Source organism: Lichenostomus cassidix, chromosome 1 (genome assembly GCF_008360975.1).
Source record: "Lichenostomus cassidix isolate B80296 chromosome 1, HeHo_3.0, whole genome shotgun sequence".
Lineage (NCBI taxonomy): Eukaryota > Metazoa > Chordata > Aves > Passeriformes > Meliphagidae > Lichenostomus > Lichenostomus cassidix.
The window spans coordinates 99,822,633-99,844,489 of record NC_139479.1 but is presented as its reverse complement, the minus strand read 5'-3'; the positions used below and the strand labels follow the sequence as shown (position 1 = coordinate 99,844,489).

Below are 21,857 nucleotides of genomic sequence, written 5' to 3'. Positions count from 1 at the left end.
GTATTATCTTCCTATTCCAGGAATGTTCCCATCTTCCTTGGCAGACGTTTATCTTTTAAACCAAGACATGGACAAATTTTGTTTTCAGATGCTGTCATCATTCAGAGCAACTGCAGTAGGGAAAGGCATGACATCTTTTTGCAGGGCCTGGAAAGCACCTGCTGTGCGGGGAAGGTCCCTGTGGTCTTCACCGCACTGTTTTCTCCTCATGAAGAGCTACAGGACATTTTTTTACAAGCCCTGTGGTTATCTAAGTGCCAGCTGGACCTTGTTATCTGCAGCATTGCTCTGTCATTGTGCTTGGGGCCTTGCTGGTGTTACTGGTTTTTGTTAGCATAGCTAAAATGAGTCATTGGAGAATTAGTTGAACCCTTGAAGTTGTGATTTGGGAAGGCTCCATCCCATGGCTCATTCATTCTCATCATTGCACAAACTGTGACAGAGTTTATTTGAGTTGTTGTGGTTCTGGGGAATTACAAGGCCCTGTAGAAGGGGCAGTTCCAGTTCATGTGAACCAATCCCTGCCAGGAGTGTTTCCTTTCTTTTCACAGAAGAGTGGTATTATTTGTAACTGGGGGCTTGTGTCATGGCCCATGATGTTAAATACAATTTCTCATTTGCAGCAGTGTTATAGCTTTTCCCTTTGCTTCCTTCTGTTGGCTGGAAGAGGGATTGTCAGGGGAAAAGAAACACATGACCAAATGGCCCAAAGCCAGCTTGCTATCCTTTTCTGAGGAACTTCTCTGTTCCATGTGCTGTTCCTCTCTTTTCTGCCCTGGACTGTCCTTAAGTAAGAGTGGGGCCATGGCTGACATTCATCAGAGGACTGTGTCCTACCATCTGCACTGCTAATCCATTGGATAAAGGAGATCCTACAAGAGCAATGGGTCCTACATGAGCATTTTGGAGCTCCCATCCTTACCCAGCTTTGGGAGTGAGGGTGGTGAAGTCCCATCCAAACTCAATTTAAACCCACCTGGCTGGTCAGATTCTCCAATACTTGCTGCAAATGCAGGTTTGACCTGGTATTGTGGCACCAGGAGAAAACCCCAGGGCTCAAAGATCTCAGTGTCTACAACTGAGGGTCCCTCTCAGACCTTCACCATTGCTGGCACCTGAAACCCATCCTCCTCAGCAGCTGCTGGCAGTAGTCAGATAATTACCCTTCCTTTGGTCTCCCATCCAGACACTCTTGGCAAGTGTCTTCACTGTCTCTTCAGCTTGGCACAACGTGTCTTTCTTCAGATCTGGTTGGATTTCTGGATATCTTTGCTGGTCTTCTTCCCACAGAGGAACTGGCTGCATGTTTCATCTTGCAAGAGATGCTTTTTGGTGGCACCTGTGGACAAGGAAAAGACCTGAGGATTTGCTTAGTACAAAGTTGAAAGGAGGTTTATCTTACTTAAGAGCAGATTAATGACCATAACATACATGGAAGCAGAATTTGGGACAAGAGAAGGACAGAAAACCAGCAGCAATTCAGTTTGGAAGACTTTAAATGAATAACGTGGGAGCTTGCTGATCCTTGCTCCTAACCTCTCCTCCTCCATCACATCCTCCTCTGCTCTCTGAATGACTGTGGGAGTAATTCCATGCTGCCCCCTCTTTCCCACCTCATGTTCATCGATCTGTAAGGAGGCAATGACATGGCACATCAGCGTCCTCCCTGACTACATGCCCTCCGACATGGTATGCACCATGCAGTGCCCCATCTTATTTCAACTTGACTTGATTAATTCCTCACTTAACAACTTTTTAACCCCCTCAGCCCTGCAGACAATGCATTTCCAGAGCCTTCTGGAGCACTCACCCTCAATCCTTTGGACTCTGGGAGAATTTTATTTGAATCATAGAATCACAGAATTATTTGGGTTGGAAGGGACCTTAAAGATCATCTAGTTTTAATGCCCTTACGTTAGACTAACCAGCCTGACCAACATTAGACCAACCTGTCACTAGACTAGGTTGCTCCAAGCTCCATCTAACTTGGCCTTGAATATTTCCAGAGATGGACCATTCTCAACTTCTCTGGGCAACATGTGCCAGTGCCTCATGTGCCTCGCTACCCTTTCTTCAAGCATTAGTGCACCAGCCTTAAACAGGGAATTCCCTGTCCACTGTTTTCCCATGGTTTGGGATAGAACAATCCAGTCTGTAAGGAGTAACCAGGAGTACCCAGCCACATCTCAAGGGATGAATTAAATCAGCCTGGTTAAACCAGTGCTGAACTCCTGGGCTCATAAAGTCACTCAGAAGCCCTAATTCCAGTTAGCTTTATTCCATTCCAAAATGAATTAAAACCAAACTAAACCAAATATGAAATGGAGAGCACTTTAATCCCATCTGTTGGGGATGTTAATGCCATTTAACTAACCCAGTTTAAAATTAATTTAGATTAATTTTCTTGAGATCCTCACTAGTACATGGGCTCTTATCAGAGCTCTTGGAAGTCTTCATATGCATTTCCCTAACACAGCTGACAGTGCATGGAGCAGGTCCCATCATGTCTCTCAAGCTGGGGGAACTGGGACAGAATTTCACCCATGTCTTGGACCCACATTTGAGTTGACAGAATAAAGGCAGTTTTCTGTTACAGAATGGAGTTTTCTGTCACTGCCAGCCCTGAAATACTGTAGCTATCAAGATATGTCTCCATGATGAAGCATAAAATAGACCTCATCCTTCAAAATTTTCATTAAGTTCTTCACTGAAAGGGTTTTCAAGCCTTGGCACAAGCTGTCCAAGGCACTGGTAGAGTCCTTATCCCTAGAAACATTTTAAAGCTGTGTGGATGTGGCAGCTGGGGATGTGGATTAGTGGTGACCTTGGCAGTGCTGGGGAAATGGTTGAACTCCATGATCTTAGAGGGCTCTTCCAACCTAAACAATTATCATTTGTTAGGAAGACCAAGATCATCCTACATTTGGGATCCAGAAAGCTTCACAACACCTTTGAGAATGGATCATTACTGCTGTCAGCAGCGAAGGCATCGTCCACCATCCTGACCATGCCAAGGGGAATCTTGAGGAAGTCAACAAACCCATGGCTCAGCTTAGAGAGCTCAACCTGGAGCTGCTAATAGCTCATTGCCTTCAGACCACAGGTCATACACATTAACTTGACATGCCTCAGACACTTCTGAGTTGAGAAACCACTCTTCTCTCACCAGAAAACCTTGGGTTTTCTCAGTTAGATGCTAATGCACAGACCAGCTTGTCTGGACCCTTAAGTACTTTGACAATTATTAAATGTCCAATTCACTCATAAAGACCAGAAGAGAAAACACCATCCAGAAGGTGTGGAAAAGACAACCCATTCAAGGCAGGGCAGAGGATAGTCCCACCCCTTGGCACCCCTTGGCAAACCCAGCTCCATTAGGCACTTCAGCTGGACAGCAGGAGCAGGAGGCTGTGCAGAGTCACATTATTAACTTTCCTGGCAATTTGAGAATGGAGATAGACCTCTGACAGGTAGAAAGGGAAGGAGTGAGACAGTAGCAACAACCCAGAAGGAAGGATGGAGTTTCTATGTTAAAGAGTTTCCAGAGGAAAAAGTAGTGTAGAATCTAGACCTACAGTGTAAGAGACTTTGTCCAAGTCTTTCCTCTGCTACAGATTTCCTTCTCAGTCTTGTACAAGCTCTCTGGTTTCTCTGTGAGTTTTGGCCAAATCATCCAGATGTGAGCAGACACTGATTAAATGAGGATCTTCTTTCCCCAGGGCTACTGCAGGGGACAGCTCTCACAGAAACATTAACCAGACCCACCAAATCTTGAGGGACTCAACTGCTACCCTCCAGCTGCCCATGGCTTAGAGCAGGGAGTCAAAAATCACAGACTGGGTGATGTTGGAAGAGAACTCTGGAGGTTATCATGCCCAACACCATGCTCAAGTGGGGCCACCCATAGCCAGTTGCCCAGAACCATGCCTTATCACAGAATCACAGAACGGTTTGGGTTGGAAGGGACCTTAAAACTCAACTTGTTGGAACAAGGACACCTTCCACTAGACCAGGTTGCTCTGAACTACATCCTACCTGCCCTTGAATGCTTCCAGGGATGGGGCAGCCACAGCTTCTCTGGATAACCTGTGCCAGAGCCTCACCACACTCATCATGAAAGAATTTCTTCCTCATAGCTAGTCCTAATCTTTCCTCTCTTAGTTTAAAACCATTCCCCCTTGTCTTATCACTCCAAGCACTATTCTTTGTTCTTTCTGTTCCTGTCCTCCCTACTCTTTCATTGGAATGAGCACCAGGAGAGCAGCTGGATGTTTCCTAGGGAGGGTTTTTACAGGTGTATGGTGTCTTAGCACAGGTGAACTCTCCCATTGAGGCAATTTGCACAGCTCAGTGGCTGCCCTCTTGTGCCCCCACCCCCCTTCTTGTCTCCTTGAACACACAGAGCCAGAAATGTAGGAGTTTGCAATGCACCTGAGCATCTTGCTTCCCTGCTTATAAATCACTTGGAGATGAAAGGCTGTTTGGAAGCTGAAGATAAATGCAGGAAACATTAATGCAAGCTGAGATTACTCAAAAAAGAGCAAATGATGGCAGGGGCCATCAGCCATCTGCCTCTTTTCCTGCCTAGATACCTCTGAATCTGGGCAGCAGTGGGACTTTTGTTTGTCCATTCCCCTCATTGAAAGGGTACATATACAGTCAACAGTGCTTTTGGACAGGTGGAAAATGAGCCATGATGCAAGAAAGTAAAATACACTCTCATGATTAACCTGCAGGTCTAGATGCTTCTAGGAAAACACACGCACCATTAACTGCACCCTGAGTGCACATGGAATCAGGGTAACTTGGAGGGGTGACACTGAAATGCATGGGGCTTTGGTTGTTCTTGAGACAAGTACCTTTGAGTTGTCTGGAAATGCATGGTGGCTCTGTGATCACAGAATCACAGAGTTGTTTAGATTGGAAAAGCCTTTTAAGTCCATCGAATCCAACTGTTCCCCAGCACTGTCACAACTGCCATTTAACCATGTCCCCAAGTGCCAAATCTACATGCTTATTGGATAATTTCAGGGATCGTGGTCCCACCATTTCCTTGGTTGTCTTGTTTCAATGTCTGACTACCCTTTCAGTGAAGAAATGGTGTTGTGACTAACCTTGGAAAGGTTCATTCTCCCCCACTGCTGTGAGTGTCCTCAGCACTCACAGAAACAGAGCAGAGGTATCAGCATTCTGTTTTGCCTGCTCCTGCCTGGGCTGTGCACATGCTGGTTGATGTTGACATGGCAAGTGCCAGAGATGGAGGGTGGGTTTGTCACACCAGCTCCTTTCCCCTGGGCAGTCTACAGAAAGTGTAACGAAGTCCAAATCCTGATTGTTCCTTATTTCCCTTTAATCATCCCCTCTTGTTCTGTGGTACCCACTCCCCCATGTAGTTTATCCCAGGCTTCAATATCATGTTCAGATTGCCTGAGGATTTTAACCAGCTGCTTAGCTGAAGTTGTAAAGGGGTCCGGCGGGGTCCGGCCGCCTGGCCCCAACGAGCTTCCGGGGCTTCGGGAGACCTCGGGGGCCTCACCTGGCCCAAGCTCTCAGCCCTCCCGGCTGTTCGGCTCTGTCCAGAGGCGGCTGCAGTCAGCCTCGGTGTTCCCAGGGTCGCTCCTTTGGAGCGGCAGGGACAACGCGGCGGAGGCGGGGGCCTGCCGGGCAGGAACGCCGTGGAGTCGCTGGTCGCTTCCCGTGATAAAGAGAGTGCTACGAGTTGAGAGTCCGCAGTGTGCAGTTTATTCAGGAGAAGCGGCGCGGGGGAGGCACACCGGGGGCTCTCGGGTGGGGCGGTCCACGCAGCTGCCGGGCGCAGAACCCGGCGGGGCTGGGGTCGCGGCCACACCACGCCGAGAGAACAAAGGGAAGGGGTTTTTAGGGGGAAATAGGGGGTTTCCCGGGGAGGAACAGCAGGGGCGGAGCCAACGGGGCTCCGGGACAACATGAGGGACAAGCGGGGGAGCAAATGAAATATAAGTAGGGAGGGGATTACAAGCAACTCATGGGGAAAGCCCGGCAGTAGAACATTCTAGTGTGGGCAAGCAGCGGGGGCAGTGATAGGGGCGGGGAAGCAAACCTTAAACCAATAAGCTTAGGAAAAACTTTTCAGGGGAGGGAGAGAGCGGTTTACGGCCCGGCCTCCTCCGAGTCCCAGGCGATGGCATCCTCGGCAGCGTCCCCGTGGATTACGCCGACCGCCGGCCTCGGGGACTCGGGATCCGCAGCATCGGGCCGTCGCACCCCCACACCTCCCCCTTCTTTACTAAATAAGGAGCGAATATGCTTAACTAAATATTTCTTAATCAATGCAAATGAAGCAGCAATTAAAGCAATAGCAAATAAAACAATAATGCAGTCTTTTAAAGCGTGGCTCCCCATTCGGGCAGTCCCAGTCCTTTCAGTGCTTTGTGGGCCCATCCTCCGACGGTGGAAAGCGTGGAGTTCACAGCATGACGGACGCCATCCACGGTGCTTTCAAACCAGAGGCTGCTCTCGAAGGTGATGTTTCTTATCAAGGCGTCCATATCCTGCAGCTTCTGGTGGATGCTACGGCTCCTGGAGGATAGGTTGAAGCAGCAGAGCCCCTCAAACTGTTGACAGCCATGTCCATGCGCAAGGAGCAAAAAATCAACGGATACACATTTGCTCCTTGTTCATGGCACAGGCTGAAGTCACCCAGACGTTGGAGCTAGGCTGCCTCACAACCCACGGTTGGACTGGGACGATGGTCAAGAGGAGGAGGAAAAGGTGCGCGAGGGTGACGGTGCGCATCTTGGCCACTGAATGTGGAGATAAACAAAACAGCATTAACATAAGAAACACGTGTTGGGGTAGGAGGAGGAGGGAGGACGGAAAGGCCATAGGGAAGAGGGGGAAGGAAAGTGGGAGGCTGGCTCAGGGAACTGCGGGATGGACTCTTGGTGACTCAGACGCTCTGCTTGCTAGTGTGGGGTCGGAGGCGGCGAGGTGAGGAAGGTGGAGTCTCCGCCTTCTTCTTGCGGCGCCAGTGGGCCGATGTCACGTCCTTTGGCTCCGGTCTCGGGGAGAGTGGCCCTGCTTTTAGGAAAGGCTTGACAAATTTAGCTGGGACCCATCGTGGCCCTTCCGAGGTGGAGACGCAGCAATAGCCACGCCCCCAGATGATAAGTGGGAAGGGACCCACGATCTTTAGGGAGTCCGGTTCCTTGATCAGGACAAGGGGGCGCTCCTTCAGCTTGGCTCGCGTGTGGTTGGCAAAGTGGCGAACCACCGGGGGGTCTGGCTCCTTATCGGAGCAATTAAGAAAATTTAGAGTAAAAAGAGCCCTGGCGAGCCGATTTGCCGGGGTCTCTGTTTCTGGTCCCCCCTTTTGCTGCTGAAGCACCCTCTTGAGGGACCGATGGGCCCTTTCCACCAGGGCCTGACCCGTGGCTGAGTGGGGAATCCCGGTGGTGTGGGAAATGCCCCACTGGAGGAAAAATTTCCTCACTGGTCCAGAGGTGTAACACGGACCGTTGTCCGTCTTAACCTCTTTAGGAATACCCAGGACGGCGAAGGCCTGCAGGAAGTGCGAAATCGCATCCTTCGCCTTTCCCCCGAATGTGCGGTGGCAAAGATCGCGCCTGAAAAGGTGTCTACGCTCACGTGTACATATTTTAGTCGGCCAAATTCAGGCACGTGCGTGACATCTGACTGCCAAAGTTCCCCACTATTAAGCCCTCTGGGGTTGATTCCAGACCCCATGGATGTAATCTGGAGGGGTTGACAATGGGGACAGGCCGCCACAATGGCCTTGGCTTGGTCCACTGTTAACTCAAACATTCGCCTCAAGGCCGGGACATTTTGGTGAAAGAGTGCATGGCTCAGCGATGCCTGCTGGAATCGATCAGGCACGTTGGCAACATGCACAGGCGCAGCGAGCGCGTCTGCCACCCTATTCCCTTCCGTGATAGGACCCGGAAGGTCAGTGTGTGAACGCACATGCATCACGTAGAAGGGTTGGTCACGGTGGGAAATGGCTGTCTTGAGCCTCTTGACCAAGCAATTAATTTTTGGGTTGGAGGAGCCGGACAGCCAACTGTCCTCAGCCCTTGAAACGATCCCCGCTACATAGGCTGAATCAGTAACCAGATTGAAGGGTCCCGGAAAGCGCTCAAATGCTCTGACGGCGGCTGCGAGCTCGGCCACCTGGGCGGACCCAGAAACGATCTCGACATCGCAATCCCACCGCTCTGTCGAGGGGTTCCACCAGGCAATCACCGATTTTCCTGATGTGCCCGAGCCGTCAGTGAAAAGTGTCGGAGCACTGAGGGGTTTCCGACTTTGGACACGGTCAAGAACAATTTTTAGTTCAGATATTGCGAATATCTTATGTTTTGGAAACCAGGTAACAACCTGGCCGGGAAACGATTCAAGTGCTAGCTGCATCTCCTCACTCTTTAGCAAGGCAAATTCGAATGATTTTGTGTCGAATGGAACGTGGATGTATGCGAACTCACGTCCTGCTAGGGTGGACAGGCGGGACCTCGCTCGTCTAACAAGCTGCGCCGTTTTGTCCAGTGGCGAAACTAAAACTTTGGGGGACGAGATAGGCAGGAAGACCCACTCAATAATGAGCAGTCGGTTCTCCATGTCTTTCAGGTCCCATTGAAAGATGAGCCCGTGCAGGTGGGGCATTTTACCTAGGATGGCCAAATTAAAGGGCAATTTGGGGTCGCATCGGTGAACGCGACATGTTTTCAGGGCGTTCTGTACCTTTCTGATGGATTCCCGCGCTTCCGGGGTCAGTGTCCTTGGGGAGGTCAGGTCGCGATCTCCACACAGGAGGGAAAACAGCGGGACCAGGTCTTCCGAGGAGATGCCGATCAGGGGCCGAATCCAGTTGATGGCACCACAGAGCTGGTGCATTTCCTGCAGGTTAGATGGATTGTCAATAATTTTGATCGGCAAGGGTGTTATTGTTTGCTCCTCAATTTTTGCTCCCAGGTATCTCCACGGCGCCGTCACCTGGACCTTGGAGGGTTGGATCTCAAACCCTTCGCTCTCTAGGGCCCCCACGACTCTAGAGAGTGCTGTCCACAAGATGGCTTCGGTTGGCGAACAGACCAATACATCATCCATATAATGGACAATGATTGACTCACCCGTGACCTCTCGCACTGGTGCGAGAATGCTGTCCACATACCACTGGCAAATGGTGGGGGAGTTTTTCATCCCTTGCGGGAGCACTCGCCAGTGATAGCGGCGCATTGGGCGTTCCCTGTTGGTGGAGGGAACTGAAAAGGCGAACCTGGGCGCATCGCCTGGGTGCAGGGGGATCTGGAAGAAGCAGTCCTTTATGTCCACCACTGCAATCTTCCAGTCCCGCGGGAGCATTGAAGGTGATGGCAACCCGGGCTGGAGCGGCCCCATGTCCTCAATGACTTCGTTTATTTTTCTGAGGTCATGGAGGAGCCTCCATTTGGTCCCTCCCGCCTTCTTGATAACGAAGACGGGCGAGTTCCATGGACTGGTCGAGGGCACGATGTGCCCCTTCTCCAGTTGCTCCTCAACGAGCTCTTCGAGCGCTCTTAATTTGTGTATAGGCAAAGGCCACTGGTCGACCCAGACAGGTTTATTAGTGAGCCAATTTAATGGCTGGGTCGGGCGCTCACCAGTGACCCCAATCAAAAAATCCCGAGCCGGAGCCAATTCGACTCGGGCACCCCATTGGGACATAGTGTCTCTCCCCCACAGGTTGAATCCCGAGTTGATGATGAATGGCCGCACGGTGGCGATGCGACCCTCGGGGCCTTCAATTAGAACGGGGATGGAACTCCGCTCTGCAGGAGTATATCCTCCCACACCTTTCAACGACTGAGCCACAGGCTCTTTGGCCCATGCCGACGGCCAACTCGCCGAGGAGATGACCGTGACATCCGCACCAGTGTCAATCATGCCAGTAAGGGAGATGTTGCTTCCCTTCTGGGAAAGGCCACAAGTAAGCATTGGCCTGTCCTTACCAACCGCCTCGGACCAGGCAACTAGCGGCCGTTCCGTGAGGATAGCGTGGAACGGGATGACCTTGATCCTGGCCACGACCTGATTCCTAGAGAGGATAAGAGGGGGGTCGGCAACTTCAACCTGGAGTGGAAAGAACCCCTCTGCATCCACTCTGATCAAGGAAGGGATGATGGCAATCCCTTTGGGTCCGGCGTCCGCATCTGAAATGGCAAGGACAAGAGCGTCAGGAAAGTCACACTTTAGTCTAACAAGAAAAGAGTCACATCCGGGTATGATACAGTCATCGTCGACCCACGCCTGCTGGAAATCCGTGGGGTCGAGGCCGGCCGGTGGCTGTTGGCAGCGTGAGGCCGGCATCTCACGCTGCGCTCTCAGTTTCCCTGGCCAGCAGGGAAGGGAGATGGAAACGAGGAAGGGTCAGTTAGGGACATGGGGGAAGGGCGCTGGGCGCGGGCAGGGGCAGGAGAACGGGAAAACTTGGAGATTTCTTCGACCGGTGTGGGGCAGTCTGCGGCGTAATGTCCTCGCTTGCCACACCGGTTACAGGTGGCATAGGTGTTTCGGATGGCCAGTGCCTGAGAGGTGTTAGCATTCAGCGCCTTGACAGCAGCCAGGCGCCGACAGGCACTGACCATCTGGGCGATGGTCGGCCGTGGGTCATGTGGCAGGGACAATATGATTTCTTTGCAGATGGTGTTGGATCTGGTGATTGCCCCGTCCACAAGCAGCTGCTCCCTGATGGTGTGGTCGGGGACCTGACGATCGATGGCCTGTTTTAATTTATCAACAAAACTGGGGAAGGCCTCGTCAGGCCCTTGGAATATCTCCAAGTAGGGGATGGTAGGAGCATCCACCGGAGGGATACCAAGCAGTACCCTCTCCGCTGCACCAGCGAGAGACACCAGAATGTCTATGGGTATCTCTCGGGCTTGCGTCTGGGGTTTAGAATAATCCCCCTCACCCAACAACAACTCGAAGGTGGGGCCGTTTGGAGTGCCGTGCCCAGGAAGCAGTCGCTCTAGCCCCCTGATCTGCCTTTTCCACTCGTCCTCCCACTCTTGGTATTCAACGGGGGACAGTAGACAAGACATTACTAATTTGATGTCGGAGGGAACTAGAGGGACGCCGGTGAGAGTGGCGTGAAGGACTGCTCTGAAATAGTTCGAGTCCCGGCCAAACTCCTTTTGCGTTTTGGCCAGGTCTTTGAGCGCGGCTCTATCAAAGGGCTCCCACCGTGGGTGATCGCGTTGCCCCGAAACGCGGACTGGTGCGGCGAAGGGGGCCTGGAGGCTCTCCGGTTCCAGATCCAGGTGACAACCTTTCCCAGCCAAGCCGGAGGACCCATCCAAGATGGCCTCCTTCCGGTCAGGGACCGTTGGAGGACCAACAAAGATGGCCTCCTTCCGGTCAGGGACCGTTGGAGGACCAACAAAGATGGCCTCCTTCCGGTCAGGGACCGTTGGAGGACCAACAAAGATGGCCTCCTTCCGGTCATCGTGGGAAAGGGGATCCAAGATGGCGTCCTTCCGGCGGACGCCGGAAGGGTAGCCGTGGGAACCGGGAAGACCCGCCTCCGGGGAGGGGTTAGGAAGGGGCGGATCATAGGGAGGGGCGACTGACGAAGGTCCCGGGGAGGAGTCGAGGAAGAGGTGGGGTTTCGGTGGGAAAGGGGAGGTAGGCGGGGTAGGGATAAAGGGGTTGGGCGCAGGGGCGGAGGGTCCGAGGGAGGGGGTGTGCCCGCACGGTGATGGATAGGCCGCCCAGGGGGAGGGATCAGGGAAGGGGCTCGGCGGGAAAGCCGAAGCAGCAGCGGGAACGGGAGAATTATAGGGAGAAGGGGTGGGGGATGGGAAAGCCACGCGGCAGGCGCCATCCTGCTGCCAGCCGCCGCTCCTTCGTGGCTCTCCGGGGAGACAAAAGGATACACAGCGGGGATTGCGGGGGACTACCAGGGACGAATCAACCCGGGAAGAGGGGTTAGGAGAGACAAAACCGGGGGTGCCCGAGAGGGTCGCGCGTTCTCCCTCCCAGGCAGGGGACGAAGTGACCGCGGGGGCGCCGGAGACTAGATGAGAACTCCGTGTCCGCGGACGTTCTGAGCCGCCGCGGTCGCCTCGAGAAGGACAGGGGCTGGGGTTATTTGAGGAACGGGCAGACGGGGAAGGGTTAGCAGGGACTCCCGCGCTCCGAAGGGAGGGACGGAAAGCGTGGAAAATCTGTGTTAAAATCCCGAAAAACTGGTCCACTCGCTTGTCTCCACGGGACAAAAGCTGGTTCATGCGCGAGCGGACCCCACGCCAAAAATCGATGGAATTAGCATCTTGGGGAGAAACATCGGGAAATTCGGCAAAAATAAATTTAACAAAGCGTTTTAGGAGCGGGGAGGGAAAAGAAAATTTCGCTACTCGGAGGGAGGTTTTAACGGAAACATAAAATTCTCGTTGCTTTTTGGTTAGGGTAACTCCCATCTTTTCCACCCGAGATAGAGGTTAGCCGAACCAAACTCTCACCCGACCGATCCGAACGAAAAATTAAATGAAAAGAGGGCAAGCTAGGGAACCCCTTTCCCTACCAACTCACCCGAACACAAAGCGGCGCGGTCGGGTCACGGGGCTCACGGGGCTGGCGGTGCCGGCGAGGAGCACCTCTCGATGTAGTCCAGGGAGGGTGCTGCAACTCGCCGGGTGGCGGAACAACAGATCTCCACTCTTCCCTTCCAAGGAGCGAAGGCAGGTTCGGAGGGTCACGTTGACGGCGCCACTTGAAGTTGTAAAGGGGTCCGGCGGGGTCCGGCCGCCTGGCCCCAACGAGCTTCCGGGGCTTCGGGAGACCTCGGGGGCCTCACCTGGCCCAAGCTCTCAGCCCTCCCGGCTGTTCGGCTCTGTCCAGAGGCGGCTGCAGTCAGCCTCGGTGTTCCCAGGGTCGCTCCTTTGGAGCGGCAGGGACAACGCGGCGGAGGCGGGGGCCTGCCGGGCAGGAACGCCGTGGAGTCGCTGGTCGCTTCCCGTGATAAAGAGAGTGCTACGAGTTGAGAGTCAGCAGTGTGCAGTTTATTCAGGAGAAGCGGCGCGGGGAGGCACACTGGGGGCTCTCGGGTGGGGCGGTCCACGCAGCTGCCAGGCGCAGAACCCGGCGGGGCTGGGGTCGCGGCCACACCACGCCGAGAGAACAAAGGGAAGGGGTTTTTAGGGGGAAATACGGGGTTTCCCGGGGAGGAACAGCAGGGGCGGAGCCAACGGGGCTCCTGGACAACATGAGGGACAAGCGGGGGAGCAAATGAAATATAAGTAGGGAGGGGATTACAAGCAACTCATGGGGAAAGCCCGGCAGTAGAACATTCTAGTGTGGGCAAGCAGCGGGGGCGGTGATAGGGGCGGGGAAGCAAACCTTAAACCAATAAGCTTAGGAAAACTTTCCAGGGGAGGGAGAGAGCGGTTTACGGCCCGGCCTCCTCCGAGTCCCAGGCGATGGCATCCTCGGCAGCGTCCCCGTGGATTACGCCGACCGCCGGCCTCGGGGACTCGGGATCCGCAGCATCGGGCCGTCGCACCCCCACACTTAGCAAACCCTCAAGGGCTGGCCATGAGCTGCACTGTGTCTATAATCCATGCTGTCCATTCCTAAAATGCTGGACATGGTCATTCTCTGTTCTCTCCTCCTGCTGAAGTTGCATCACCCTTAGGCAGACATCCACTGCTCTTTGATGGACCTGGGCACCCAAAATAGGCACAAGGAACTGGGCTCCTGCAGGCTTTCCCCAGTGGGAAGAAAACCATCAGCTTCTCTGTTAGATGTCTAGGAATTAGATTTCAACTTACCATGTGTGAAAACATCCTGGAATCCCCTGGCACAGGCTTCAGGACAGGATAAACCTTAGATCCACATCAAGCTGTTGGGTGGGCCATGTGCTTGTGCTCTGTAGTAGGTCTACATGTATCATTACCAGAGTGATTATGCACTCCCTCTGCTGTTCTGGTTGTGTGATCAAGGGGGGCTGTGTGTAAATAATCACCCTTTTCTCACCTTTTTTTCTATATTAGAAAATGTATCGGAGGGTATTTTAAACAAAGGTTGTTCCCAACAGGACCTAGACCAATTCAAGGCAACACGAGGAACCATGCCATTAGAAAAGTCATTTTAGGCCAATGGGTGGGAGCACATGGAAATATGTGCAATGAAATACATCTCAATGAAAAATGAGGGAGTTGTTCCACTTGACCTTTTCCAACAGAAGGGCATGGTGGATGCCAGAAACTTCCCTCCAGCAATGCCTTATCTGCTCTCCATAGCCAGTGTTCCACCCCGCTGAGGTGACAGCACTAACTTATGGCCCCTTTTTGGATTCATCCCTGGGTGTAGCTGAAGAAGACAGCAGAGCTGGACCCTAGGCAGAACTACCTGGTAGGATTTCATCCCCATGGAGTTCTGGCAGCTGGAGCCTTTCTCAATTTCTGCACAGAGGCATCGGGCTTTTCCATGCTCTTCCCAGGCATCACCCCACACCTGATGATGCTTTCCTTGTGGTTTCGCATCCCTTTCTTCAGGGACTATGTGATGAGTGGAGGTAAGAAGCATGGGCCTTTGGCAAGCAGTGGGATGGGTGGGCACTTTTTTGAGGAACATGGAGTGAAGACCCATGGGGAAGAGGAGTCAGGGGTCTGTTTTTCCCCATCTGGGACCAATAGGATCCCATTCATGGACACACCTATTGGAGATGGCACCCCAAAAACTCTGAAGTTAAAAACTGCTCTCCTCACTGTTATCTCTGTTGTTCAATATCATAAATGGTCTCTGAGCTCAGGGCATCACTGTGCTAGGTGCTGCGTAACAGCAAAATGCCGAATAAATTGTGAACAGAAATGCTGAGAACTGCAGTGCAGGATAATCCTGTATTTATTTCCATAAAATTTATGTTCAGACTTGAATTTGAGAGGAAAAAACCCTCTTTTTTTGAAGCATCTGCTGCTTCCAGGGAAGTAGCATCCAGGGACAGAGGATGAAAATAGCAGCTCATGCTGCTGCAAAGGAACATGTCAGGAGAGAAAGATGTGGTGAAAAGGAATAGGAGAAAGAAACAGGTAAAAATTAAATGGAAAGACGCGAAAGGGAGTATCAAGAGATTGTTGGACACCAGCAGGACGACTCCCATCTCTCTCCAGTGGGCTTGGCAATGGCCAGTTCTCCAGCTGAATGTGGGCAGAATTCAATAGGCTAAACAGAGGCATCCAGTTCCATCTGATGTACCCCAGGGCATCCATTACCCTGTTCTCCATATAAACTCTGGTTCCTGCTGCTGAAAAAATATTTACAAGGAGAGTGAGAAATCAAAACATTGAGGTGTATGAGAGACTTGTGAGCCAGGTGAAGGAAGGTTTAATAATTTTAATGTGGGCTTTGAGTGCATAACTCATTTTCAGGTCAATTGAATCCATTTCACAAAGAGGTTTTAATTTGCAAATTATTTCAGCCCTTCAAACAAGGATTTTTTAAAAATTTATTTTAAAAATAGTTTAAAAATGTTGCTTTGTCATTTCTGAAGTAAAGATTAACTTATTCAAGAAAACAACCAAGATTAACTTATTCAAGAAAACAACCAAGGGACCAAATCCTTCATTAAATTCCACTTTAAATTAGCACCATCCACTGAAACTTATGTGTGTTTTGACCTAAAGCAAATGTTTCTCTGACTTCGGAATAATTCAGGATTGGACACGGTCTCACCTGACAACAAATTGAAACAGATTTTTCCTGGGGCTTAAGTGCAGCTAGTTCTCCATTTACTTTTTTCCTAGTTTTTTCCCCTCATTTCTCACTTCTGAGCCAGACTGCAAATGGATAATTGTGTACTCACCCGGCAGAGCTGTGCACAAATTTAGCACATTTTAAAGGAGCTGGGCTGGGGTTTTCAACTCTGAAAATAGTATTTAGCACCTCTCCAGAGATGGATAATGCGGACAAAAGGTCCAGCGCAAACCACAGTCAGGTGGGTTTTACAGATGAGTTTTAATTCCTCTCTGCTCTCCAGGCCTCATCCCCTCTGACAAGGAGAGTGCATCCTATGTGCTGCAGAAGCCGGAGGGTGGGAACTTGCTGGCCATCATTGTCGGCGGGGCACAGGAGGCACTGGATGCCCGGCCGGGATCCTTCACCTTGCGGCTGAAGAACAGGAAGGGCTTTGTGCGCCTGGCCATCCAGCACGGGTGATGCAGGGGGTGGGGTCCCGGGGTGCTGAGGGAGGGGTTCTCAGCTCTGTGTCTGGTTAATGGGGTGTTTCTGTTTCGGAGAGAAACAAGAGGATTTGGGGGTGGGCTTTGCTAATCGTGACACCTTTATATTGGTTTTTCCTCCCTGCAGTACCCCCCTGGTCCCTGCCTTTTCCTTTGGGGAGAATGATGTTTTCAATCAGGTGAAGAACCCCCAGGGCTCCTGGCTGCGGAGGATTCAGCACCAGCTCCAGCACATCATGGGCGTCTCCCTTCCCCTCTTCCATGCACGAGGCATCTTCCAGTACAGCTTTGGGCTGATACCCTACCGACGGCCCATCTGCACCGTGGGTAAGTCAATCCACAGAACTCTGGCATGACACCAGACACACTCAGGCTGGCCAACTGGGGAAACAGAGGCAGTCCCTGTGTTGTGTCATCCTCCTACCAGGTTGAGGCATCATGCCAGAGAGCACGAGCAGTGGTGGGCTAGATATGTGCTGCAAAGCAGCATCCCCAGCTGTTCACGTGTCACACTGGTTTGGCAATCTGGTTTGATCTCATGATAGATCCCAAGTCATCGGGGCTGTGCTGGGAAAAGCCCCAGAGCAAACGCAGCCATCCCACCACTCCTGTGAGATTAAGACAACCCCAACACCACAATGCAGTGACACAAACCACTGTAATAGGGTTGCATTAAACATCTTCCAAGGCAGTTTTACAAACACAACTAGGACCAACTAGGTCAAGGGAGAGGATTCTGCCCCTCTGCCCCACCCAAGTGAAACCCCCTGCTGCAGTGCTGCTTCCAGCTCTGGGGCAAGAACATAAGAAGGATGGGGAGCTGCTGGAGTGTGTCCAGAGGAGGCCAAGGAGTGTGTCCAGGAGATGCTCTGAAGGCTGGAGCACCTCTACTCTGGAGACAGGCTGGGAGAGCTGGGGGTGTTCAGCCTGGAGAAGAGAAGGCTCCAGAGAGATCTTAGAGCCCCTGCCAGTGCCTAAAGGGGCTCCAAGAAAGCTGAAGAGGGATTTTGGACAAGGGCATGGAGTAACAGGATGGCAGTGTTATTTGGGATATTGGAGCTGTGAGGGCCTGGCACAGGTTGCCCAGAGGAGCTGTGGCTGCCTTGCTCCTCTGGAAGTGTCCAAGGGCAGGAAGGATGGGGCTTGGATCAACCTGATGTAGTGGAAGGTGTGTCTGCTCAGGGGGGTGGAATGAGGTGATCTTAGAGGTCACTCCCAACCCAACCATTCTGTGATTCTGTGAACACTGAAGCAGTTTGTAGATTTGCTCAGTGTCCTGTGCAGACACATCTACAAATCCAAATGTATTTGTACATGAAGAAGATGAACTATTTTGACCAGAAACCATTTCGATGGGAGACCAAATTTCAAGAAAATCTTTGGTTTTGAATAAGTCTTTCAACATTTCCATGCTTGGCTCACCAGCATGGCTGATGCTCTGTGAATTAATCTAATTAAAAATGCTTTTTGGAACGGTCAGACCTCACACCACTGATTAAGTTTGACAACCAGCAATTACTTCTAATTGTATTACAACCTGTTTGGATTGCCTCAATGGTTTTATGAGCTGTGTAGTATCACATGGGCTCTTCATTAATTGGATGAGGAGCAGCATTATAAGATGTTGAAACCCTCTGTCACTTGACAAAAACAATTTGAGTAGGAGACCAGAGCAAGAGAGGTGCCTCATGGATTTCTCTGTCCCCTGCCAGCCACCTGGTCCTGCTCCTCGTGGCTCTGGGAGATGGAAAGCCTCTTCTAGTGATAGGAATCAAAATAATTAGGTTTTTCCTTGAATAAAACATGATTTTTTAAAGATAATGTAGGTACTTGGTTCCTAATAAAAATCAGATGTTTCACTGAATCTTTACTCTGAGCAAAGTGGAAGCACCTCCACTGCAAGTGTGTTTAAATAGTGTGGGGCTCCTCTGTGCCTCATTTTCCCCATTCGCAATGCAGATTCCCAGGGCCTATGTGGAAACAGCTTGGAAAGCCCAACCCAAATATTATCTTGTCTTTATATTGTGTTTATCTGCAGCACATCTGAGATGTGAGGAGCAGCTCTTGGGACTGCATTGGGATACAGCAATTTTTACTTCAAATAGCTACACAGAATGTCTTTGACATTAACCAACTTTGCAGATGGGTAAACTGAGGCAAGGGCTGGTGTGTTCTTGAAGACCAATGGCTTGGTCAGGATCAGAGCCATCATCCCTTCCTTAGTTTTGCTGTCTCTGAAGTTCCAGGAAATGACAGGTCATATTGACCTATCGATCCTAGAGAGGCTGACCTTAGCTCTGTGCTGGGGTGAGCAGTGTTCAGATATACCTGACTGGCTCCTCCTAATGCCTATGCTTCTTTTCCAGTTGGGAAGCCAATTCCAGTGCAGAAGAAGCACAAACCTTCTGAGGAAGAAGTTGATCAAGTTCATCAAAAATACCTAAATGAGTTGTCCAATCTTTTCGAGAAGCACAAAGCTAAATATAACGTCCCAGAAGACAGCCACCTGGAATTTATATAGAGTGCCTCAAGCAAGGTGAAACTGTGGAAATCTAGCTCCAGGTTTCCCCTTTTTCTGGAATTATTTCACAACATCAACATAGTCACAATTAACATATAGTCCATATAGTGTAGGGAAAAGAGCTTGATTTTCCCAGTATTTGCATCGGTGTAGAGCCAGATTTTGATTTTTCATTTTTTCTCTCCCTGTAGGACACATAAAAGACATAAAAGAGAAGAAAAAAAATCCCTTCCGCGGTCAGCACTACTGAAACTACCCAGCGCAAAACTCACACTTCCAATCTAGCATGGATGCCAATTTATTCAGATATTTCGTGGCAGATCTGAATTATTTAAATTATTTCTTTTGCATTGTTTTCCTTTGAAATGGGACAATGAGCCATAATTTGTGCTGAAAGCAAAAGTTTTTAAAAATATAATTAATCTAGATCAACAAATGAAAATTGTTTATTTATTACTCTTCATGTTTTTAATTGGTCTGGGCTCTTTTCTCACCACCTGAAGCACAGTTTATCAGAAAAGTCATATTTCCAGCATGATGCCAAGCACCCTCAGCAGCACAATGCCATAGCCAACTGGGGAAAAAGAAATTAAATAAATCCATTAGAAATGTGTATTGAAACTATAAAATATTTCTCATTATTGTAAAGAAACGAGGACCCACTCATGCAGTCACAGTCACACTACCTGAGCTGGGCTGAGGCCCCTTTGTAGATCCACATTCTCACTCACACAGTCAGACTGGGTTTTCTTACGGCTCAACCCCTTGTTTCCCATAGCACAGTCTCAGACATCTGGATCCTTTAAATAATTTAATCATGCAAGAACAAAATAACAGCTTGGTGTGGGAACCTCCAAAAGTGAGGAGAAATCTCCAGAAAAAGAAACCCTTGGCTTATGTGCCCTTACTATCTGAGAGTGTGGGAAAGTCTGGGCTTTTCCCACTGAGTCCCAGGCTCCTGTGGTGTCTCAGCACATTCACCTGGCTGTGCCTCAGGTCTCTATGCCCATTTATGTTGCGAAGAGTCAGCAGTTCATGCCTCCAGCTCTTGCCACCAGAGATCCATCTACAGCTGGCACTGCAGCTGCCTGTGAGCTGCCTGCTTGGAATATGTTCTTTAACAATTAGTTTAGAAATATAAATTGGAAATAAATTTTTAAAGTCTAGGGACTCATCCAAAGGGTTCCTGAGCTCTAGGAGTTCTGCTTCTAATTTGATTAGTTTAATCCCAGACACCCCTGCACAGGAACACTGCTAGTCACCAGCTATGGCAGCAGAGTCACTGTGCCTTTTGTTTTACAAATGAGACCATTTTCTTAGGAAGGAGGAGCATGACCAGGACATCGGGGAAGGGAGAATGGGCAGGAAATATCCATTGGGGTTTAGGGGAGCCACATTTGGCAGGCGATCAGGGCTTTAAATAGCTGCTTCTTTTTGATATCCAGAACTTCCTTAAAATCTGCATTTAAAGGGATTTTGTAGCATGGAAGTTTCGGGTGGCAGGAAACCATCTGCTCAGATCACACTTAAAGACCCCTTTATACCTTCATCTTCTTCTCTCTCCTTCCCTTCATTTCTTTTTCGTCCCCACATACCACTCCCCACTTGTGAGGAGCCACCAAAAATCCTGCCGATGACATGCATTTAATTTTTATTCTTGAAATTGCAAGGATTGCATTTAACAAGAAAAACTTGTTAAAAAATTGAAAACTCTGTCTCAACTGACCAAACCAGGCCGTCATTGGGGTTCGTTTCCTTTTCTTGCCTCCTGTTCTGACCAAGTTATTCCACTGGAATCCTAATCTGAATGACCTGCTTCAAATCCCTCCTATTCCCAGAAAACAAACAGCAACAAGGAAGAATTTAATGGAGCCCTGGTAAACATTCTAAAGACTCCTGTATCCCACACTTAATCCAGTCCAATAAAACAGGTCACATGCTACAATTTCTTGCTTGCTTTCTATTTTTCTTTTGTTCTTAGTTAAAGACAAAGGTGCCCAAACAGGAGGAAGATTTTATGCACCAGAAGGAAAAAAGAAAGTAACTCCCACCCTTTTCTCTTAGTGTTCATTGCCATCGAAACTTTACCCTAGCTTCAGGTTTTTTTCTCTATCCTTTCTTCTGCCTTTTGTTTTACTGGTCATCCACTCACAGATCTCAGGAATGTTGCCATGACCTTCTGGAAACATCCCAGTGGGGATCAGTGCCAGAGAGGAGTGATGGGGATGTCCCCTGGGTCACAGCATGGTGTGCTGTGGGGATGGGGGAGGCCTCCAGAGTTGAGAATGAGGAGCTGGGATCTCAATGCAAAGGGAGAAAGAGCAAAGGTGCTATTGTTGGGGTGGAAATCAGCAGTGTGGAGAGAAGATTTTGGGAGATGTCAGGTGAGTGGTTGGATGTGGCGATATCTTGGGGGTGTAGGAAATGGAGAGGAGCAGGATGCAAGGTCATGGACAAGGATAGCAGGTGTTGGTACTGACAAGAGGGGTTTGGTCAGTAGGAGTGACTTCTATCCTATTGAGAATCCATGTTGGAAGGCATACTCCCCAACACGGAGGCCTTGGTCTTCTCCTTTGGCAGCTGTCGTGGTGATGCCTCTCATGCCAGAGACACACCTACTTGGGAGGTGTGCTGGCCCATCACCTTCCTGACCTGTGATGTCCCGAAAGAGAGAAAAGGCAGAAAATGGGTCATTGGGAAAAAATCTCAGGGAGGCGTGGAAAGGAAGGTGCTGGAGCTGTCTGAGGGTTGTTGGGGTGGTCAGGGAGATCCAAAGGCAAAGAAAGACCACAGTGCTGAAGAGGACTGGTCAGAGGAGATTGTTGGCTATATGGAATTCGCTTCCTTCAAGGTTAGTTTTATCTCACAGACTGGAAAATACCATTGATCCCTCAGGGACCTATATAACCCAGGAAAGAGAAGTCAGTGCCTGGGCTTGTGTTAAATATAACATTAAGAAAAATAATTCATAGGCATCGTTGCAGCCAGGACTATTTAGGGTGCTCAGCACAGTGAGAGGTCCCATCTCAAGAGGCCAGAGCTGTCTCTGAGCAAAACACTGTAAGTCAAGAAGCTTTTGTGGTATTTCAGCCTTACACAGAGCTGTCTGGAGGATTAAAACTCCT

The 21,857-nt window shown here is 50.3% G+C and overlaps 1 protein-coding gene across 1 annotated transcript in view; it reads left to right on the top strand.

The window, feature by feature from the left end:
- The window catches only part of MOGAT2 (monoacylglycerol O-acyltransferase 2), a 32,636-nt gene extending 11,962 nt beyond the window's left edge, over positions 1-20,674 (top strand). Inside the window, exons 3-6 of the mRNA XM_085074462.1 lie at positions 14,344-14,548; positions 16,010-16,184; positions 16,339-16,538; positions 18,578-20,674. Of these exons, the coding sequence (XP_084930588.1) occupies positions 14,344-14,548; positions 16,010-16,184; positions 16,339-16,538; positions 18,578-18,732 (735 nt within the window). The 3' untranslated portion in view covers positions 18,733-20,674. The remainder of the gene's footprint in view (positions 1-14,343; positions 14,549-16,009; positions 16,185-16,338; positions 16,539-18,577) is intronic.
- Positions 20,675-21,857: the final 1,183 nt, after the last annotated feature.